Genomic DNA, 22,221 nt, shown 5'->3' on the forward strand with positions numbered 1-22,221 from the left:
TCTTTTCATCAATCTTATTTTTTTGGTATCATCCTTTTCCACATTAACATTAGCTTTTTCCCATCTATCGAAATTGAGTCGTATCGTTGATTTCACATTTTACGACGTAAAGCAATTTGATTTGCGTCATGCTCGGCCCCAGTACCTTTTTCACCGTGTTCGCTAATCAAAAAACGCGGCACTGCTAAGAAGCAAACAGTCCTGGGGACAAGGTTAAATTTGCGTGATAAAATAAAAAACTTTTGAAACATCAATTTTTCCATTAACGAAAATCCAAGAACTCTTGAAACGTCAATTTTTTCATTAACGAAAAAATGTCCGCCATGTTAGAATGTCATTGCAGATATTGTATATGGGATACCTTTTTTGCGAGCTACATTTGCATTTTTTGAATCTCTTAACGCCCGATTTACTGAAATAAGTTATCACACTCCATCGCTGGCGTACAGGACTATATACAATATCGGGTTCATTGTCCCTTTCTCCCTTCCCGACCTCGTCCCCAGGGCTTTTGCCTTTTTGACATCGAGACCGGCCGCGAAAAAACTTGTTTAGCCGTCAAGTAAACACTAGCGGCTTTATAATTAGCAACAAACCCTGGGGACGAGGATACTCTCTTCCTTTCTTGTTTCTTTCATTTTGTCTCTTTATTTGATGTATTTCTTCACCTCACCGAAATAGCTAACCATTCCTTTTGTTTTATCAACTCTTATATTCACACCACTTTTCTGCTTTACCAACAGTTTTATTTCTTCCCAAATCATTTCCAACATCCCACATCCTTAGCTTCGTTCCCATTATTTTTCCCGCTTTTGTAGCTAACTCCACTTTTTTGTTCATATACCCTGTTCCCAAAATTTCTGTTCCCTCACCTACTCCATTTTACCCATTTTTTTTTTTTGCTTCTTCTTCTTACTCTCTTCGTATCTTAATACAATACAAACTGTTTTGTCTATCTATACCAAGAAATATTACCCGAGGTCACAAGTATAGACCGAGCTTGCGAGGTCGATACGCTGACCGAGGGTAATATTTCTCGGAATAGATAGACAAAAACAGTTTATATTGTTTTTATTAACGGATGCTATTTTCCAAATGTTTGAGGAAACCAGGATTATTTTCTAAAGATTTACTTTGTGACAAGGTTGTAAAAACCAGGTTTTGTTAAGAAAAGAAAACGTTCGAAAACATACAGAAAAAAACATTCGAATAACTAACTATATATAGAACGTTTTAAAGTTTATTCTTTGTCAGAAGAAGAGTCTATCACACAAATTTGACGCCATTTTGTTTGTTGCTCATTGTGCTGATGAATGTTTATATTAAAAACGCAGTTATTTATGTGTGCACCATCGAACATGGATTTAAAATTATCAACATTTCTTAATGATGAGATGGATGTAGTGTTTGTGATGTTTACTGGCAACCAAAAAATCGCTGATTTCATCGTCGATTGTAGAAACTGACGTCAAGGATTGGGATGGCATAAACTCAATTCCAAAATTGAAATTTCTTTCCAGTTCTTCAATGAAACTTGAATCGATCATGTTGTTGTATTTTGTAGCTTTAAAAGAAGCTGTTTTGTAAAAATATAGTTATTAAAGTAAAATTTCAAGACCTGCATGTAGCTATGCTCTTACGATTCTCTGGCAATGTTATTTGTTTACATTACTTTGTGCGGTAGATGTGCACTGAGAAAACGAAAAAATAAATTCTGGGAACGAGGTTGTTCAAATTAAATCATGTTCTCCTCCGCCCGTGTAAAATATAGTTCTTAATGATGTCACCGATCAAATATAGTTTATTTCTCGGAAAAGAGGCTGTTGCTGATATAAACAAATACACGTTGGTGATTCTGACGTTCTTGCCAACGGCCATCATTTTGCCAAATTTGCATTTTTTAAATAAATAGCAACTTTATATAAGACACAGTTCAGAATTACTTGTAACTCTGTAGAGAAAGAAAAAGGTACACTTTTTATAATATATAGAGAAATTTAACAGTTGGCTCTTTTGCGCATATCATATCAACAATTCAACAATGAGGGAAAATAAGTTAGAACAAGAACAAAGCCAGAATATTTCTGTAGAGAATCTTACGACAAATAAAACGAAGGAAAATAAAGATGTGTTGGAAAATGCTCTTGACTTTTTATCGAGAATATACAAAACCAAAATAAATATATTATCTGGTGCTGGCACTACCAGAGAAAATAGCTATGCAAATGTATTATTGGATGTTATTAACGAGGAGCCTTTTTCCAGGAAAACATTATATCATGATTTACCAGTAAGTTTTTATCACCAGCTATTAGCTAGCTAGTTTTTTGTATTTAATATAGGGGATAATAGAGCTAATTATAGATTGATAGATGTGCATATTTTACATGGCTAGCCTCACAAATATTGAGGGATACACCCTGTCTGTTATTTCCAGGAGGGGCGGTGGCTTCGATGGGGGAGTCCTGGAGTATTTAAAGCTCTCTTTGAGCTACTCAAATCTTAATTTGCCTAAAGTTTTAAGTGATTTTAAGCTTTATAAAGAGTTCTAAGGCTGGTTCACACTTCATTCACCGTAGTCGCACGAATAAGTGACCATGCATCTGCATATGCACAAAATTTATACTACGTAATTTTCGCTCATTCGCCAGCATTTGTCGAAGTAGTTGAATCTTGTTCAACTACCACGGCGAATGAGTATTATCGACCAATCAGATGCCCTATTTTTTGCTGAGTTGCAAAATCAAAATCAAAATTGCAGCTAGAAATAAAAACACACAGGGACAAAAATGGAACAGCAGCAAACAATTAATTACAAAGAACTAATGACTTTGTTACAGCAACAGCCTTTAGCTTTTAAGGATACACTACATCAGGAAACTGTGGTTGAAATTACTAATGGCTCCCATGAAGATAAGAGTGAATCCAATAACTGCTCTAATGTGGAGGGTGTCATCCTAAAGTGGCGAAAAAACAGCTCTCTATCAAATAATTTAAGATCCTGAACCAGGAGATGATATTCTCCTTTTATTAATCTCTCCTTGTAGATTTGACGAACCCAGAATCTTCTTTCAGCTACGCGAGTATTTTTACGTTTCATTCGCCTTCGCAACAAAAGCAATAAAATTATTTGCCTTGCTGTAAGCGCCATATTTGTTTTGGTTGTAAACAATTTTAAATTTTACGCGCCAAGTGTGAACAGCATTCTTCCGTTCGCAGCGAATAGACTTTTTAAAATTCTTCCTATTCGAGCGACCACAACGAATGACTGTGAACCAGCCTTTACATAGTTAGCGACAAAGTTTTTGTTTTGTTGATTAGGATATTTAAATAGCCAGAATCCATGAAAAGAACTAAATATGTGTTTGTTTGTTTATTGAAATATATTTAAGTTATTTAAATGTTGTGTTACAGGCATTGTTTATAAACTTGCACTTGTGTATAAAATTTCTGCCACTGTTGGTAAAATACTTAATTATTTATAATGTGAACATTTTGTGTACAAATGCAATTTAAGAAGAAGAATTTTTGATCTCGGCAGTTTTTAAAAAACCCTAAAAGTTAGAACAAGGGAATAAGGAACTTTATAACACACTTAAAGCATAATTCCTAAAAATTCTTAAAAAATTGATGTTTGTAGACAGAACATTTGTTTTTTTCTAAATGGTGACCGAACGGCTGGTGTATTAGTGATTGATATAATAAAAGATGCATCACTTTTGTATCAGTTGATGCTTCACAGTGTGGACTTGTGAGGAAGACAAGGATGACTTTTTATATTAGGAAGTCATCTGAAGGTTATAGAGATAGAGAGTCTGTGGATTTGGGAGCAGGAAAAAAGAGTAGTGAGAGATTCCTTGAGTTTGGAATGGCAACAAACATGGTGGTTTGCAACACAACACCTCAGTAAGAGGCAACTAGGCTGATAAATATGAGTCAGGTGGTTGTCAGCCACAGATTATTTCCTAGTTAGAAAGACAGGAAGGTGGTGGAGGATGTGTTATATGTGTAACTTAGTCAGTATTTAGCTATGTTTCATCTGGGGAAAAAACGTAAAAGGAAGTATATAATTTATTCTGAATAAGCTGTGTCGATGTACAGTCTGAATGTGATCTACCGCGTACACGCTAATATCACACCTTTGCATGGAGGACGGCAGTCTTTTGTCTTTTGTTATAATTAAATCCCTTAAGGGTTTTTCGAGTTTATATTTGCGTGTTAAAAAACAAAACGCTTGCGAAGAAATATCGGAGCAATTATATTTCTTGTAATAGCGAGATGCATTGTGTAAATGTATTGATAAGCTATTCCCTTAAGTTTTAGCATGAAGTAATTAAATAATAAAAATCTTTCCCGAAATTTTATAATACATTGCACGAGAATGTATTGTTGATTTAATTACTTAAAAAGATTCCAGCGCGTTTAATTTAAAAAACATATGAGAAGCATTGTTTCTAAACTTTTAAAATGCGATCTAAAAAAACATTTTTATGTCCGCTTTTCGTTTTTAAACTTTTAAAATGCGATTTAAAGAAATATTTCTATCGCCGCTTTTCGTTTTTAAACTTTTAAAATGCGATCTAAAAAACACTTTTTGAAAAAAAAAAAATGCCTAAGAAGTTTCTACTATATGTAGCTTCTTTCACAGACCCTACAACTAGTTTAATAATAATATAGATCTGTCTGCGGCTAAGGGTAATGTGATTAAGCTTTCCTCTATTTTCTACTGTAAATCTATAAATTTCCCCTGAAATTGTTCTATATTTTAAAGTTTAGTTTATGTTTTTGATTGGTTTAAAGCAAATTGTGATTTCTTTAGCTGAATGTATTGTACACTGTTATTACACTATTATACTATTATTGTCAAAAGAAGTATTTAGCAAATAGGAAGTTCCTAAGGGAGCATCTGTAAAGTATATATGCACTTAGGGAGACAGGTCAGGCTAAAAGTGAACAGGTGTATACAAGGAGGTAGAGGGTTTTTTAAGTGCGCATGTACACAATTTGACCATCCATAATTCCCTTTCTTGCACTGCGAGGTTTCAAAATCGTCTCCATTAATTCGGCTAAAAATAGTTGTACATACACATATCCATGTTATGTTATTTTATAATTTTATCTTTTTGCTTGATTCATAGACGAACGTCCAACTGCATATCTTATCATTTCTGGATGTCAGAACACTCTGCAATATTTGTAAAGTATGTCGTTCTTGGAATGACTTGGCAAACGATAAACTTTTGTGGGAGAAGAAATTAAGATATGATTCTTATGTTTGGCAACGAATAGATCATCTGTCACATCCACTGCTTCATCTGCAAACTAATCCAGAACTTTCATCCAAAGAAATGTATGCTCAAGCTAACTTTATTATCTTGTGTACTTTAAAATCACGTGTACCGGGTCCTTGTATGATCGTGCATTCCTTGCAGTTACATAGATTTTACTGGTGATTTTCCCCATAACATTATGTTTGTTTTCTACAATCTGTTTTTGACCTTATAGAAGAATATTACAAAAATGAGTTCCACTACTGGAAAAAAAATTATTTTCCTTGTTCTTTTTACTAAAATAAAAATTCGTAAAATTATTATAAATTATTCGTCAACGAGTGACATGATATATTGTTTTGTTTTTTTAGATATTTGAAGTGCTGTCCGGAATCCAGACATCTGTCAAAAACAAGTATTCAATTTCCAACACAAATACCTAACCTGAGTTACTTCTTTGGATTTTCTGTTCCTCGTATTGTAATGTTTGGATCAGGATTAGATTCAAGTGGACTTGTCAAAAGAATATTATGGGATCAGCGGTCACCTTTTTCAGTGAAAGGAATGTTTCCAGGACAGTTTGATGGTACGATTGTTTTGCAATTGTACAGTTGTTAAATATTGTAGTTTTACATCAGTGTGGTCATCTTGACATTGTTGTTATTTATTTAGGTATAGGATCAGGTGTGACTTTGCAACATGCTGGAGGTACTATGAATATGATAACTTTGTATGCATTACCAAGGTAAGCTAGATGTGTTTTCATAAAAGATGTCTGAAGTAATATTCAGTTTTCTTACATATCACATATATATTCCAACACAATTTACGAGGCTACTGTAGACCTTTCTAACTTCCCCTTTTAAACCTAAAATTTAAATTTAACTAGGAAATATTTTTTATATTTACTCTTATCAGGCTGTTGGTTATTCCGGTCCGGTGGTTGTTCAAGTCTCGTATTTTGATTGTTCTTTTTCCTATCCTTATGAAAAACCTCATGTATATATTTAAACCTTTCTTCAGTGAAGATTTAGAGTGAAATTTGAAATGTTTTAAATTTTAGTTTTTAATATTTCTAATTTTTGCAATGGCTAGAAGTGTGTCTATTGTGAGGTTTGGAATGTATATATTTTTACTGTGTTTGATGGTAATGTGCAATGCTGGTTTTCTTTTTCTGAAGAGCTGAAAGACAGCAGCAACGTGGTGGAGAGCGCCGAAGCAAGTTATTAGTGGGTGAAGAAATATCACAACCTGTTAAAGAGCTTTGTAATACTGTAGACGCGTTTATTTATGTTGTGAATACTTCCAATGAAGACAGAGGTGAGAAAGCCTTCTCGTGTAAATTCCTGAGGTTCATGTTTATTTATTTATTTATGTTTGTTCATTTATTTGTTCATCGTCTAATCAATCCATTTATCCAGCCATCTAAATCCTTCATATATGCCACATATCCCCTTGGACTTATACGCCAGCTATTTTTTATCCATATTTTCGTTGATATTATTTTTCTGTTCAAGGACTTTCTAACCAAGTAAAATATCTTATTGTGAAAAGAAATAAAATAGAAAGAATATTCATGAAAACATAACCTTATGCTTTCATAGGCTCCACACAATCAAGTCTTGATATTTTGATAAGGTTAGGTATATACTAGTTTTTATATAAAAAGGTGTGATCCTTACTGTTCTCTTTTTCACACATTCGGTAGCGATTTTTCGTCTACTGGTATGTTCACAAATTTAAAATGGCGACTTTAAGCGGCAGAATCACTGCTAAGCAAAGTATACGCTCTTTTATATTTATAAAATGGATTAAAAAATACGAATTGCCAGGAAATAGCCAGCGGACAGAAATAAAGGAAGAAAGAAAGAAAATGAAAAAAATGAAAAAAAAAAATGTCAAGGGTTTGAACTGAGACCAGAGAGAGCGTTCACTTAGCCCTGTTGTATGGTTGCTGCGATCCACAGAAACTTGCATGTCACGTTTCAGCCTACTTCATAACTAGTTTTCTATCCTCCGCTATCTTGTAATGATCAGAATGTGTCATAAACCGGATGGTGTTTGTGTTTTGAATCATCCTGTAAATATCTTGTGATAGTGCTAGCTTTCAGGTATTCTATGTGTACTACTCAATTGGTGCTTAAATTCTCTGTAATTTCTCATGTTAATGATAGTTATAAAAAAACATGTGCACCTTGTTAACACAAATTCTATCAATATTGCACACATTCGCCTCCTAGGTCCAACATATCATGCATCTTCCATTATAACACACGTTTTTTTAAGTAAAGCATAATACATACAACTATCACTTTTCTTTTGACATGGCAACATTAATTGAACCATAAAAAAGTGAGAAATAGCGATTCTCATTTATCTGTTTGGTATAATTTAGTTACTTTTGGCAGTGAAGAATTTCGTGCGATGATAGACGACCGTTGGTTGCAGCCGAAGGTTCCGGTCCTTGTTTTATGTGTTGTACTGAATGCGACAATTAAATCAGTTTCCTCGTTAGAAGTGGCAAACAAATTAAATTTGTTGAGTCTCTCAAGACCTTGGCAGGTAGGAAAATTACGAACAAGATGGATTAAAAACAAGGTTGATTAAGAACAAGGTTAAATGTTTTATCAAAGTATTATTTGTAGACACGTTTTTGATGGTCCTTATGAGATTAATTGCTGTAGTCTTTCATCTTTTATCTAACCTTTTATAATTAAGCAATGAGTTGGCTGAAATTACCAGTGGTGTTAGTGTGTCTATAAGAATTTGACACTATAATAATAAAACAATCAAGCGTTTACTCTCGTTCCGTGTAAAGCATTGGTAGAATATCAAGAAAAGGGGTCATTCATTTGACATTCTATTCTATTTTATTTTACACCACTTTCAACGCTTTCACATTTTAGGTTCGACAATGTCACATTAACTCTCTGTACGGTTTCATGCCTGGAGTGACGTGGTTAAATAAACACATTATGGGATTCTAAGGTATGACATCATATTTGGATTATCAGGTATAACTGTCAACATCCTTCTCCTTGGTGAAAATACAGTGGTGGTTGCTTCATAATATCCTCTTACAGTGGAAGATCATAAAATACGTAGCTAACATTTATATTTTGGTTCGTACTTCAACTCTCCGTTTTGACGTTAAATGCAAAGGACCGAACCCCTGTTAACCACTCGTAACTGGCGATGTTATTAAGGAAGCATACGGTCGACGTTCAAACCTTTTTCAGATTTCGGTTGCATTGGACAAGATATGTACGAATAAATATAACCATACGTTGTTACCAGAAGCTCAAGCTTGCGTCTGAAGAAGCTCAGTTTTGTATCTCAACACAGAGCAATACTGTTAAAATGGAAACAACAAAAAAGATATTTCTTCAGTCGATTGTTTTGTTGTTGTGGTTTCTCTAAGTGTAAAGATATAGTTATATTGAGCTTCTTTCAATCGCTTTGAAGGTGGTTATGTTATTGTAAGAAAGAGTTTTAAAATTCTAAAAGATACAACTTATTGTTCACTCGCTGTTCTTATCTTACGCACATAGTTGACATTAAACACATGCCGACTATAGTGTTCATTAAATTTCAGGTGGCTTTGTGGGAGAGTGCCTTCGCCTTCCGTAGCTTAAACGAGAGCTTTGAATGCACTGTTTCCCTTTCCAGATACCACACAGCCTACCATCTATAATCTTTTTAACATGCCCATAGAGGAAGAAATTTTTGTGAATCTTTTTTCGCCGAATATATTCTTGTGCAAGTAATTAAAAAATGTTAAAGCACAGTTATAATTTAATGGTCAATATACCCTGATCGCTAGGATTTCAAGAATCAATAATTGTGTATTTATTTCTGATAATAAATACATTTTTAGTTTAATATCACATTCTATAAAATGGGCTCTAACAGGTTTTGGCGGGTTGAGCGTTCTTTAAGTTGGGTGATCAATGTCGGTCAGTCTGACTAACATAGCAAGCTCTGTTACTTGGACAAACAATATGGTATACCACATGACTTTTCAGAGACTCGTTAACCTTTTCCTCGAGTGATTCGCTTCAACGAATGAATTAATGTGCAAAAATCAGCCGACGCGAAGAACAAAAGAAGGAGACGTTTATTATAAAATTTCGGTTTTATTTGTAAAAGATTTTTAGCTCTGAGACTTTGTATTCTGTATCTTAATCCAAAAGATTGACGGTAGCGTTTACCTCTTCAACATCTAATTTTGTTAGACCCGCAACCACACAAACGCTAGGTTGTTTGATCCTTTGTGAAAACAATAAAACTTTGATTAAGCTATTTGAGATGTCAGGTTTTCGCCTTTTACAGCCTGGAAATAATTTTAGAACGCTTTTAAATATAACGTGACAGGAAGCCATAAATCTCGTTTCATAATAAAATCCATACGAACCCTAGAATGTTGTAAATATTTTATCTCTGAAAGCCTTTGTTCTTGCATAAAAAAGTGCCAACGCCCCTGATGTCAATTCTATAAGTCCGCCTTATAACAGCATCAAGTCCAAAATGTCATAAAATTTTATATGCTTAATCGACTGTAAAAAACCTAAAAAATACAAACAAAAAAAACAAGCAGTATCTTTAAAATATCTTCTTGTGTTCTACCAAAATTATGAACCTTTGAACTGAAATAATATTAACGTAAAAATATCCCAATTTATCCGTTATCACAATTATTATAAGAAATATATACAAATACGAATATAAATATGAAATATGTACTCAAAATAAAAAAATAAAAAATCGAAATAATATTACCAAATATCAATATGATAAATGATATTACTGCTCGTAGGCTTAACAGCGGGAAGATTTTATTTTCAGTTTCCTTTACACCTTTTACAAAGAAATTAGTCAACATAACAAAAAGTTTAAGGTATTGCAGCAAAAGCACTGAGGAGGAGTGTGATATTTATACTACTGTGGCAGCTAACTGTCATCAATTTCACCAAATTTTCCCGCCAAACACAAATGATTCAACGGTCAAAGATGATTTAAAAAAATTAAAATGTATGCATTCTTTAATGCTGATAAAAACAAATTAAAAAAAAGATAAAAAGAAAAAAGTCTGAAAAATAATCGAAAAATAAGGTCTGATTATATGACGTTTTTGTCCTGGACTGAATATTTTTTCATGTAGCTAATCGCGCATGCCCTAGCTACGTTTCCAGCCGCTAACAGGCCTGGAATTTCAGCCAGGACTCAAACTCCTTATGCAATCAGCCTCTCGAAGTCGGTAAGTTTTATACAAGACTGTCATTGATTTTAAACCCAATGTTCCAGTTTTTTCGTTTTGTTGTCGTCATCTTCAAGCTCTGAAGCAACTTTAGACAGCAATGCGAGTATCTCGTCTATGTTTTCACTATCCTTCGCACTGCGCAAATAAAATGAACAAACTTTTTAAAAAAGAGAAAATGTCGAAAAAATAAAATTTTAAAATTCGGGAGTTGCTATTAGCTGACGAAGCACATACTAAGCACTGTGTTACATTTTTGCTATCAAAAACTTTTTAATGTAATTTGGAACTCTCGAACTCTTGCGAAGGTGTAAGGAGAAGTATGATATTTATATCAACAAACAAAATACTATGGCATTTATTCACACCTTTAAAAAATTTGGATTAAAATCGTGCTTAATTCAAGTTACCTTAATTCTTTTATTCCGCCGTAGTTAGCAGGAAGTGGCGGGATTGGTGGAGCTATTGATTCTTCCGACACGGGTCGGCTTTTTATTACGATGACTTCTTCCTCGAGCGACGGTAAATCTTTCGTAAAATCCAACAAATCTCGTAACTGTTTGGACAAATCATTTTCCATTTGTCGGGATGCAGTCAGTCGCGGAGATTCAGGAACAGAATTAGTTCGCGAGCTGTCTTGTGACAGACTTAACTGGCTGTCTTGATAGTTAAAAATGTTAGAACAGTTCATAAGAGAGGTGGGAAGTTCAGTGGATTTAGATGAAGTAATTTCTACTGGCAGTGAAGCCTTTCGCTGAAGCAGTACCTCTTGCTCGGATAATTTTTTATTCAATATCGGCGATTGAGGAAACAAGCTGTTTGGGGATACTTCTCCTGATTCCTTATCGGAGAAGAACAGTTTACGCCTTAATTCGGTATTGTCGGTCGTCAGTTTTTCGATCTTCTTTTCAAGATTTCGTCTGGTCTTTGTACCTTCGAGCGCTTTCTGCATAGCAAGATCGTTAGCATGCGCCAACGCCTGCTGTAGCTCGTACATCAAACCTTCGGACTCCTGCAGTTTACGGGAGTACTCGGTGTTTTCCTGTTCCAACTCGGTAAGCTTAGAATGAACAATGTGTAGACTCTCTATCATATTATCTTCCATAGGATTGTAACCAAATGAAACGTTAGGGCTGCTACAAGTTCGTGTGACTTCGTGGTTCGTTTTCGCTTTTAAGTTTAAACGTAATTCCTCGTTATCGTGTTTTAACGTTTCCACTTGAAGTTGTAACTCGTTTTTGCGAGCTTTCAAACTTCGAATAGTCGTCGCTACACTCTCGTCGGAACGATTAATACGATCCACTAAAGCTTTTTTCTCGGTGGTCATTTTATTAACAGTGTTTTGTAAGTTTTCAAGTTTCCGCTCTAACGAGTCGTTTTCGTCACGGAGTTGTTGAATTTTTAAATCTTGGGTAGAATTGGACATTAAGCGGTATTTTTGTACTTCGCCGTTGAGCTTATTATTTTCCTCCCGTAAAGAGTCTATAGTCTTCTTGTAATGATATTTTTCCTTATCGCACTTATCATGTTCAACGCGAAGGAGATCATATTTTGTTTTAATTGCATCTCTTTCTTGCCCGACGCGGTTCTGTTTATTAGCCAGTTCAGCTTGCGCTTCTTCCTTGTGGCTTTTCAAAATATACTGGTAATCTTTCTCGACATTTTCTTTATTTTCTTTTAAATCTTGGAATCCTTTTGAGATTTCGTGCAAGCGTTCTTCCACTTTCGTTTTTTCATTCTTTAAAGTTATAAATTTCTCATGCCAAGACTCGACATTTGTTTTTAAGGCTTGGTTTTCACTTTCAAGTTTTTTAACCTCTTCGTTCTTGTTGGTTACCAGTTTGTTGTTGAAGTCGAATATTTTAGATTCTAAACACGCATTCTCCTCTTTCAATTCACTATTTTCCTTTTCCAACTTTTCAAACGCATTCCCGGAGTCCTTGTTTTGTTCGCATAAATTATTATATTTATTACATAAATTATCATATTTAACTAATAAGGCGGAGTATTTTTCACGTTCGCTTGTTTTTTGGTCAAAAGATTTTACGGCCACGTCGGTTCCGTTCTGCAAATTGCGCACCCGATATAGCAGCATTTCATTAGTATCTCTAAGACGTTTGGATTCCGATACCGACTCTGACATATCGGCAACAGATCTCTCAAGTTGGCGACATTTACTCAGCAGACGGTCATTTTCTTTTTTTAGTGTTTCGGCTATTCTTTGAGAATTTGACAGCGTCTCTTCAGCGTTTGACTGCGGGTTCTGCGAACTCGTCAACTCTTCCTCATTCGATTTGATAGTTTGTTGAAGTTTTTCACAAGTTTGTCTTAGTGTCTTCTCGCTCTCTTCTTTCTTATGCAAGATCTTTTCTATTAATCCCTTACCCGCAGTCAGTCGTGTTACTTCAAGTTCCAATGTATTCACTCGATTATTCATTTGTTTCTCGATTACTCCATAATCTAGTTTTAGTTTTAAGTTTTCGTGCGTAAGAGTTTCTTTCTCTTTGTTTAGGCTGTCTATAGTATCTCGAAATTGGATATTCTCATTCCGGAATTTACTACAGTCTGACTTAAGCGAACTGCATTGCGTGGTTAATTCTGTATTTTTTGTCGCCAACTCTTCATACTTTGTCGTGATATCCTGCAGCTCCGAATTCAACGAAGTGAAGTCTGACGTCAACTTTTTGTTATTTATTATTAGCGAGTCATTTTTCTCGAGTGATTTTCTCGAGCTTTCAAGTCTGTCGTCCAGCAATTTTTTGTCAGCCAATAGCTGCTCGTAACTGGCTTGTTTGCTCGATAGCTCCTCTTCGTATTCCGATATGGCCTCCTGTATCGATCTTTCTAACAGCTTCTGGTTGTTTTGAATAATCAAGTCCTGCTCTTCACATTTTCCTTTCAAACTTTTATTTTCATCGGTGAGTAACGCAACTTTACCGGCAGACGAGCGGTTACTTTCACGCATATGATCTAGCTGCCGCTGAAGCGTCCTTTTCTCTAAATTAAGTCTCGACAAGCTTAGGTTTTTCTCGTTACGATCCTAGATAATTAAAAAATAACATATTATCACGTTTGTGTGTATCTTCTTTGCTACTTTTTTTCGCTACAGAACAAAAGCTTAGAGAGGTTCGAGTAAACAGTACCACGCGCCATTGGTGTCTGGTTGATCGGTTGCATTCATGCCTAAATGGGAGCTTTCAGCAAAATACAGCCCCTTAGCAGGATCCTGATTGACAGCAGTACTGATGTGAACTGAAGAGCCTATTCTGATTAGCTAAATAATTGTAATAAACAGATAAAAAGTAATATTTTCTACACTCACCTCTAACAGATTGTTAAATTCTTTAATTTTTCCAGCATAATCCTTTTCCAACTTTTCATATTCTTCTTTTAATCGATCAATTTCTTTGTTTGCTTCTCGTATTTCTTTGTGAAAACCTTCAGGTGTCTCGGTTACAGTCAAGTTATCCCTAACATCACCGTTCATCTAAAAAAATAGAACAGGAGACGTTCTTCACGGAGAAGGTCAACCGAAACTACGAAATTCGAAACACTTGAAACGAGCGCCAAAAAACTGTGTGTTTTCATCAAGTCTCTCCTAAAGTTATTCAAGCTTTCAGTGAGTTAATCGCACTTCTAAAAATTTGGAACAAACAAAATACCAAATAAACAAACAAAAACACAAACACAAACACAAATAAACAAACAAACAAACAAACAAAAAAGATTGTACCCTTCTCATCGCTCTCTCAACCAAATCGTGGTCTTCCAACTCTTTCAACTTTGTTGCCAGATTTGAGTTGTCTAGCGAGATCCGATCATCTAAACTTTCCCGTGATGCAACAGAGCTACTTCTGCTACGCTTTTTAATGACTTCATCAACCTGTTCAGAACGCAAATTAACCAAGCTACCTATCAACGTTTGTCGGTCGTCGTAAAGTTCGTTAATTTCGTCAACAAGTTGGATATTTTTCTTTTCCAACTCTTGCACTCGTTCTTCGAGTAATTTGTTCTTCTCTTCCAGCTTAGTCGCTTTGATTTCATTTCGACTCGATAAGACAGCTTTTAAGTACTCGTTTTCTTTGATCAACTCCTCGCGATCGTTTTCTACTACTGTCTTCTGATCTTCTATGTCTTTCTGTTAGAAATGGCAAAAAATAGTAAGTTAAACATACAACTCATAAAAGGATGGACTCAAAAAACATTTTCAGATTTCAGGCATCCGTACTAATATTTTAAAGAGTACAGTATACTATCCATGCCTGAAAAATACTTAATTGTTTTTACCAATTACAACTCATTATGCGTTTATGAGACAATTCAAGGTTAAATAAGTACTGTCGATATTTTTTTTAAAAAAAAATTCCAAATCACCTGACGTTGCATATAATCTTTCAAATCCTCGAACGCGATGTCCAACTCTTCTAATAGTTGATTTCTTTCCATCTCAACTTTTTCATAGATGTCACCTAACTGCTGTGTTGTGCCATGCTCCTCTTCTAGTTCTTCAAGACATTTCTCTAATTCGTCTAAAAATTTACGAAAAGTATGAGTCGACCGGTAAGAAAAATTGAGGCGTCTGTAAATAACTTGAGGAAACATTCTACCTTACGCATGCAGTAAAAAATGCTGTGAGGTCAGAAATATTCTCTGAATCACTTATAGCCAAGTAAATCGTAGATTTAAATTTTAAAAATAGGAAGAAAAAAGCCTATACACCACTACGCTTACTTAAAAAGGGGAAATACTACTAAAAGAAATTGAAGCAAAGGTCGGAAATTCTAAAAAACTCCTGCGGCTATCCTTACCTATTAGTGAATCCTTCTTGAGCAGTGAAAGATCTTGAACTTTTAACCTCGAAAACACTCTTGGAGAAATCTCAGAAACTTTCAGTAAATCATCTTCTGATAGGCTCTTCGAGACGGGCTTGACCGTAGCTATGCGCGGAGGTGTCGGTCTTGTATTCCAACCGCTTGAGTACGAACGACTTCTTTCCATCATTTATTGCATTCCCAGTTTAGTGTGATTTTGTTGTATATTTTGTTATGTTATGTCTACAGAAAAAGTTAAGTTAACAAATGCTAATAAGTGACACACAATCCAGAGAAATTATTACCCTCAAACAGCTTATTTTGTTTGAAGTTCTACAAAGATGCGCGCCATTGCATTCTCAGAAAATACTGATAGTATACATATATATACTGATGTAATATACATAATATATACATGTAAAATACTGATATTATAATTTTGGTTTTATCAATATAGAATAGTACATCAACCACAAAAATAACGAAAACGACTACAACCACAAAAAATAACGACTACAACAACAACAACGACGACAACGACAACTACAAAAATAACGACAACGACGACTACAACAACAACAACGGCGACGACGACGACTACAATAACAACAACGGCGACGACGACTACAACAACAACAACGACGAAGACGCAAACAACAACCACAGTAACGACAACAATAAGAAAAAAGTAAAACACCACTAGAACGATCACAAATTTAAAATTTTCTCTGATGTGCACATATGGCTAAGTAAACCCATGAAAATTAGTGAGGGTCATGCACGACTAAATGATGTCACACGAAAGCTCATTAAGTTCATTAAAAATATACTCAGAACATTTATAGTAACCATAGTAACAAAACAACGGAAACTAGAAATGAATAATAAACCTCAAATCATATCATAACGACATATCATTTCATGATTCGAAGTGTTAATGAGTCGTGCAGCCGTGTTTCAAAAGAATGGTAGGAATGAGATAATAAAATGATGATGATGTCCATTGAGATATTCACAGGACATATTAAATTCACATGATGATAACATAAAGAGAAGGATATGTATTATAATATATATATATAAAAAAACATTTACTGCTTCCGATGTTTCGACACAAAAACCAGTTACACATGGCAGCAGTTAATTTTTTGCATCTTTAATTTTTTATTAGAAGACGTGGTTAAAAAAGGTCTCAAATATATATAATAGAAAAACAAAAAAATAAACAAACAAACAAACAAACAAAAGCGTTCTTTTCCATGCGAAGGTTGGCAGCCAAAGTAAACATACACATTGTCACAGATATGACATCTTCCTACAGTGGTTTTCTTATGGAGCGCCAAACAGATAAAAAACACAAAGTATGTAGGCAGTTCAATAGGCTTGTGCCAAACCCATCAAATTTATATTTATATCCAAATAACAAAAAAATAACAGAGGGAACAAAAAAACATCTTAAAGTCATATGCACACAAAAAAATATGTACAAATACTTAAAAGAAAAGAAAACAAATTTAAAAATTTAAAACAAATTAATCAATTTGTATTAAGCTCTAGTGTTTCTTCATTTTGTACATCAGAACAACAGACAGGAAACAAAGAAATCTCAAAGTTACCTCATAACTGCTTAGGAGAGAAAAAATGAACATCAAAAGTCTTTGACATACACTACAATTTTTTTTTAAAACAAAATATATCTAAACTTTTTAAAAAAAAAATGAAAAAAAAAATGATAAAATAAACAAGGCAAAATTGCAAGCATATAAAAGTTACGAACACTATGCTCAACTCAAACCTCCTACTTCTTGCAATTTTCAATACAATTTCCGTTTTTTTTTTTTTTAAAAAAATTCAATTTCTTAAAAAATAAAATAAAGATAATCAGAAAATAGAAAAGGCTGGCCTATAAAAGTTACAAATAGTATGCTCAAATAAATCTCCTAGTTCTCACAACTCTTTCTCAATAATAAACCATTGCACAAGAAGTATTAGCTTAGTTTAAGTTATATACCATATAATAGAGGTATCAAAAAAATATAAAAGCTGCTTTTGACTATTTGTACAAGACGACAGAGATAAAAACAACATAACGGTGTAATTGTAAAACACAAAAATAAAAACTATTTAAAAAGGTGTTTTAAAATGAAGTTATAATCGCAACTAACTCTGCCAATTTAATCCCAAAGACAACGATAGGCACAATAACAAACATTAAAGAGGTTAAACAAGATGTAGATAATCCTTTAACATGATTCTTAAGCTGCACGAACTTTTAAAAATTCACCCAACAAAAACAAACTTTCAGAGTTCACAGAGTACACTCTACAAATAAACCAACATTTCTTTTTTTAAAACTGTTGCCCAGTTTTCCTGCTTATGGAGAGCTGATTGTTGTTAGTGAGGAGGTTGGGGCTAAGTTGGTGATTAAAAAACCTAAGTGACATATAAAAGGAAATATCTAGTTACAATTTTAAACATGGAAAGATATTTACATGTGAAAAGAAAAAACATGCCCAATGTGTAGAAATATTATTGTCCGTTCTAATTTCTAACTTCAAACTTTCACGTTTTTATGAAACTAAACTCAACTCAATTAAGCTTCGCAATTTGAAACCTAAAAATCTTCCGAAGTTCTTCCAAACAAAAAACACGAGACGAGGGTCACAAAAAAGGTTAAACATTCTTTAAATGGTGTAAATACTTTACATGCTTGACTGTTTCTTTAGAGTTAGCATTATAATTTTAGTCACAAGTTTACCAGTGTGAAAAACACATCCCAAACTACCATAACATACAACTTTAGATAGCATGACAAAGCGGTGAACATAAATTTCCTGCAATTTTCTTATCAGATTAAAATGATATCAAAAAACCACATAATTCAAAGAGAAGAAAAGAATGGTCTGCCAACGAGAAGTAGAAACAACGCAAGAAAAAAGCAAGTCATGAAATCCATTCAAAATAGATTGACAAAAGAAATTAAGATAAAAAGATATAAGGAACAATTTAAAGATATGAAAGAAAAATAATGAACACGCATTCATTTTATATATAAAAAAATCTCAGCAATAAATAACATGGGACTGTATAAGATGCGTTTGATATGTTTAACGCAACCAACATGATAGTATACAAAAATATTTTGTGATAGAAACATTCAAATTTTATATCAATTTTTTGCCCTAGAAAAAAGAAATTCACAGTTGGGCTACGATATTTCAAAATCATTTTGTGACATCTTAGAATTTTACAATATTATTTCAATGTGAGATTTTTGTATCAGGTGTCAAATAAAGGGAAGAGATATCAAGATGACTGAATAGCAGGATGTAACAATATAAACAGTAAATACTATTTCAAAATCTCATCTTGATGTCATCGAAAAGTAAACAAATTTTTTTTTACAGTTTTTATCTCAAATGTCAACATGAAACTATATTCTGTAAAAATATTTCTAAACTTAGAAACTAGCCTGTACGCCACTAAGTTTTTTCCTAATTAGGTTATAAATTGTTATATAAAATAATAATAACGGATAAAGCTCTGTCAATATTTTTCTACAAATTAACAACTTGATCAAAATATCCAAGCTTGGTAGATAGCAAATCACATAAATGAAATCTTTAATACTACACTTTCTTTCATATTTCTTATCACTCTTATCAATTTTATATTCCAATGAATGATCTTACAAATTTTATACATACCATACCAAAATTCAAATCACATAAAAAAATCTGAACATTTTATATAGTTAACGTTTCAGACAACATGCGAAATAAATGTAATTTATATCACAGAATTCCTGTACATGATATTGATATAAAACACATCAAAGATTAACAAACTTTACTTACAAATAGACTTTTTGATTAAATATTTGTTATTTCCTTCCTTTCATTCACACACTTAATGGATACGTCTACAAAAAGCAGGCCAGACAATACATTTGAAAATGTTGAATTTGAAATCGTACAACAATATTTCCTGCCTTACTGTGAGGATGTTTCAGACAAAAAAACCATCTCACACATTGCATCAGAGAATCTTTTGAAAATTGTATAAACAACAATGTATTCCCTGGCTTGCAGTGTGCATACTACCTAATCAAAAAGTTCCATGTATTGGACAAACAAGTAATCAAAACTTTTAACACCAACGTGCAAAAGACAACCTCTATATACTTCCTCCTGAAACTAAATGTTTTTGTTACATAACCATTTTACTTTGGAAACATTTATAACATGATTAAAAAACCGATACGTGGGTTTAAAAAACACAGTATACCACAACATGAAATTTAACAATGAGAACCATTAAGGCACAATTTACACTTCTTAACATAGCAGGACAAAAACAAAAACAAAAATGACACAAAAAGAATTCATAACAAATCCCATTTCTAAACTTGCACACATGAAATTGCTGGTGGCAACTAACATATATGCCCTGAGTCTTTAACGCACAATGTCAAAGACTCAGGGCATGCACATTACCACAATGTGTGATTTACAATTACAGCAAAAAAAAAAATAATAATAAAGATTTAACATAAGAATATTAAAACCCTTGCAAAATTGTTTTCTGCATACAGTAGTTTTAACACCTGCCTGTTGTTACGCAAGATAAGGACATCATTAGGTAATTTGGAATCATGCTTAATATTAAATGGTGGCTACATTAACTTCTTAATTAAAAATATAAAAGATTCATAAAAGGCAAATTAAGGTTGAACAAGACAGGATATGGTGAGAGTGAAAGATTCATTTATTTCGTTTGATAGAATATGTAATTATAGTACAAGTATAAGATGAAGGTGTGGTATTTAAACGAACATGTATACATAAGTCTGGTGTTGAATGACTTAAGAACATTTTTCTGCCTGCAACATATTTCCACATTAATATTAATAATCACCATAAAATTATATCACTAAATGATCCAGCATAGTAAAACTACAATAAGCAGTAACTTCAAAGAGAAAAGTGGTGTATTATACAAAGTGGTGCACAAAATGACAATACCTGAAATATACTGTGCTTACAACTCACAATATTAATACTGCTTATTATTAAGTATTATTATTACAATAAATAACAATACTGTCTATTTTTAATGAACTAAAAAAGATGAATCCTCTTTATTTTTCATAGAATCTTTAAATAGTGATTTAACAAAAGCATTATAAGTTTATTCTAAAATAAAACCCTTTTAAAATGAGCATAGAACGTTAACTTGATAATGGAGATGTAAAATAAATTTCTTGTATAATACACTTACAGCACGTGCTGGCAAATAAAAAATGCATAAACTTTCCCTCACTTCACAGAATGAAAAACATACTGACATTATTTACATCTCTCAAGGATAATTTATATCACAATAACCACAAGAATAGAGCTATTAAGAATATGTCATTAAAATAATTACATGACCATTAAAGAATGTATATTGTGGAATTGTCATTCTCTTGTTTTGGATACTACGTCAACAAAGGTTGATCATATCATCTCCATGACGAAAACAGTTGTTAAACTTTTGCCATATCAGCAGTGTATATACATAGAATATTAAAAAAGGTTATTTTGATGTAATCGTTTTACACTTAGCCTTTCTTGGTCAATAAAAAAATGACTACACACACAAAGATTACATTGGTGTAGGGTTTCATAAACAAAACAAAATAATTGTCAAACATGTTCTCCGTAAAAAAAGCATTTCTATCAGTGGATAAATGGAAAGTTATGGAACAGACAACATAGCTGATGTATTCACAAGAATGTGAACACTTATATGTTCTCTTTCATAGGTATTACAAAGAACATCCTGTACAAATCAGTTAACATCCTGAAAAAAAAACAGTAAATTTTACACAATTAGTGGAAATGTTATAAAAACAAATTGTGCAAGGTTGTTTCTTGAAATCTTGAAATCTTTTTTTATGCAATGACATTTTGTATCACATATGTGAAGTAGCCCTATTCTAAATGATAGATATTGTCTAACAAAATTTAAGCTCAAATCTGCTGTTGTTTTTTTACACATATACCATATATTACAAAAATCTTAATAAAAGAACAAAATTCCTGTCAAAGTTAGACAAGTGGTTAATATAATGTACAGTACTAGTCAAAACGTCAAAATTTCTTATGGTGGTTAATAATTAAAGCCATGGAGACATTTATGCTTATGCCACAATTTGATGATGTCAGGAATGACAAACTTAATTTGAGGTTAAACCATATACACATATACAAAATGTTTTCATATCCCTTCTCTCAGTGTTGTGGGTATGACGAAGCATGCTAAATCTTGAAATGTAGCCACAAAAGAAAATTTAATAAATACAATTCATTGACAACACACTCATTTTGAGGTTAAATTGCCATCAAGTAAAATAGTAAACACAATGTTGCATGTATAGCATAAAAACAAAAAAACATAAAAAAATTTCCAGTATTAAAAAATTGTATAAAAGTACCAATACTTCTAAATAAAACACCATGCATACCGAATATAGGACTTTTACTTAGCTATCTGTCTCTTCACTACAAAACCAGACTCTTTAGAACAAAACAAGTTTTTTGTGACGTCATTATGTTTCTTTATCATCTCTAATATGCTGTGTCTTTTGATCTCTTTCTTTGCATATAATTAATGATTGCAGATTCTAATTTGTGAATAGAGAAAAGCATTTAAATGCCTATTAAAAAAGAATGGTTACATATTGGGTTGGGTGTTGCGGGGTGTGATGGGGGAATCCCCTTAGAAAATCAATAATATCATTAAAATATTTTGTATGGGAATCCCTGAATTGAGTTTAATCCATATCAACACAATCATGTAAGAACGTATAAAACTAAACATGAAGGTTTATAGATAT

General features: G+C 33.1%; 3 protein-coding genes across 3 annotated transcripts in view; 2 read left to right on the forward strand and 1 right to left on the reverse strand.

Moving 5' to 3' along the window:
* Window positions 1-22,221, forward strand: part of LOC130630273 (uncharacterized) — a 97,120-nt gene that overhangs the window by 40,538 nt on the left and 34,361 nt on the right. The window lies entirely within an intron of this gene.
* On the forward strand, window positions 1,935-8,794 carry LOC130630276 (F-box only protein 4-like). Its single transcript, XM_057443702.1, has 7 exons — window positions 1,935-2,290; window positions 5,139-5,350; window positions 5,642-5,856; window positions 5,943-6,015; window positions 6,451-6,590; window positions 7,666-7,832; window positions 8,177-8,794. Exons 1-7 carry the CDS (start codon window positions 2,042-2,044, stop codon window positions 8,255-8,257), a joined length of 1,137 nt encoding a protein of 378 aa, XP_057299685.1. The 5' UTR covers window positions 1,935-2,041; the 3' UTR covers window positions 8,258-8,794.
* LOC130630272 (myosin-9-like) lies at window positions 9,530-20,682 on the reverse strand. Its single transcript, XM_057443697.1, has 7 exons — window positions 20,619-20,682; window positions 15,336-15,581; window positions 14,902-15,056; window positions 14,261-14,665; window positions 13,850-14,014; window positions 10,938-13,567; window positions 9,530-10,665 (listed from the first exon to the last, which is right to left on the reverse strand). The coding sequence occupies exons 2-7, from the start codon at window positions 15,526-15,528 to the stop codon at window positions 10,557-10,559; spliced, it is 3,657 nt and encodes a 1,218-aa protein (XP_057299680.1). The 5' UTR covers window positions 15,529-15,581; window positions 20,619-20,682; the 3' UTR covers window positions 9,530-10,556.

The sequence above is a fragment of the Hydractinia symbiolongicarpus genome, chromosome 2, assembly GCF_029227915.1.
Source record: "Hydractinia symbiolongicarpus strain clone_291-10 chromosome 2, HSymV2.1, whole genome shotgun sequence".
Taxonomy (NCBI): domain Eukaryota; kingdom Metazoa; phylum Cnidaria; class Hydrozoa; order Anthoathecata; family Hydractiniidae; genus Hydractinia; species Hydractinia symbiolongicarpus.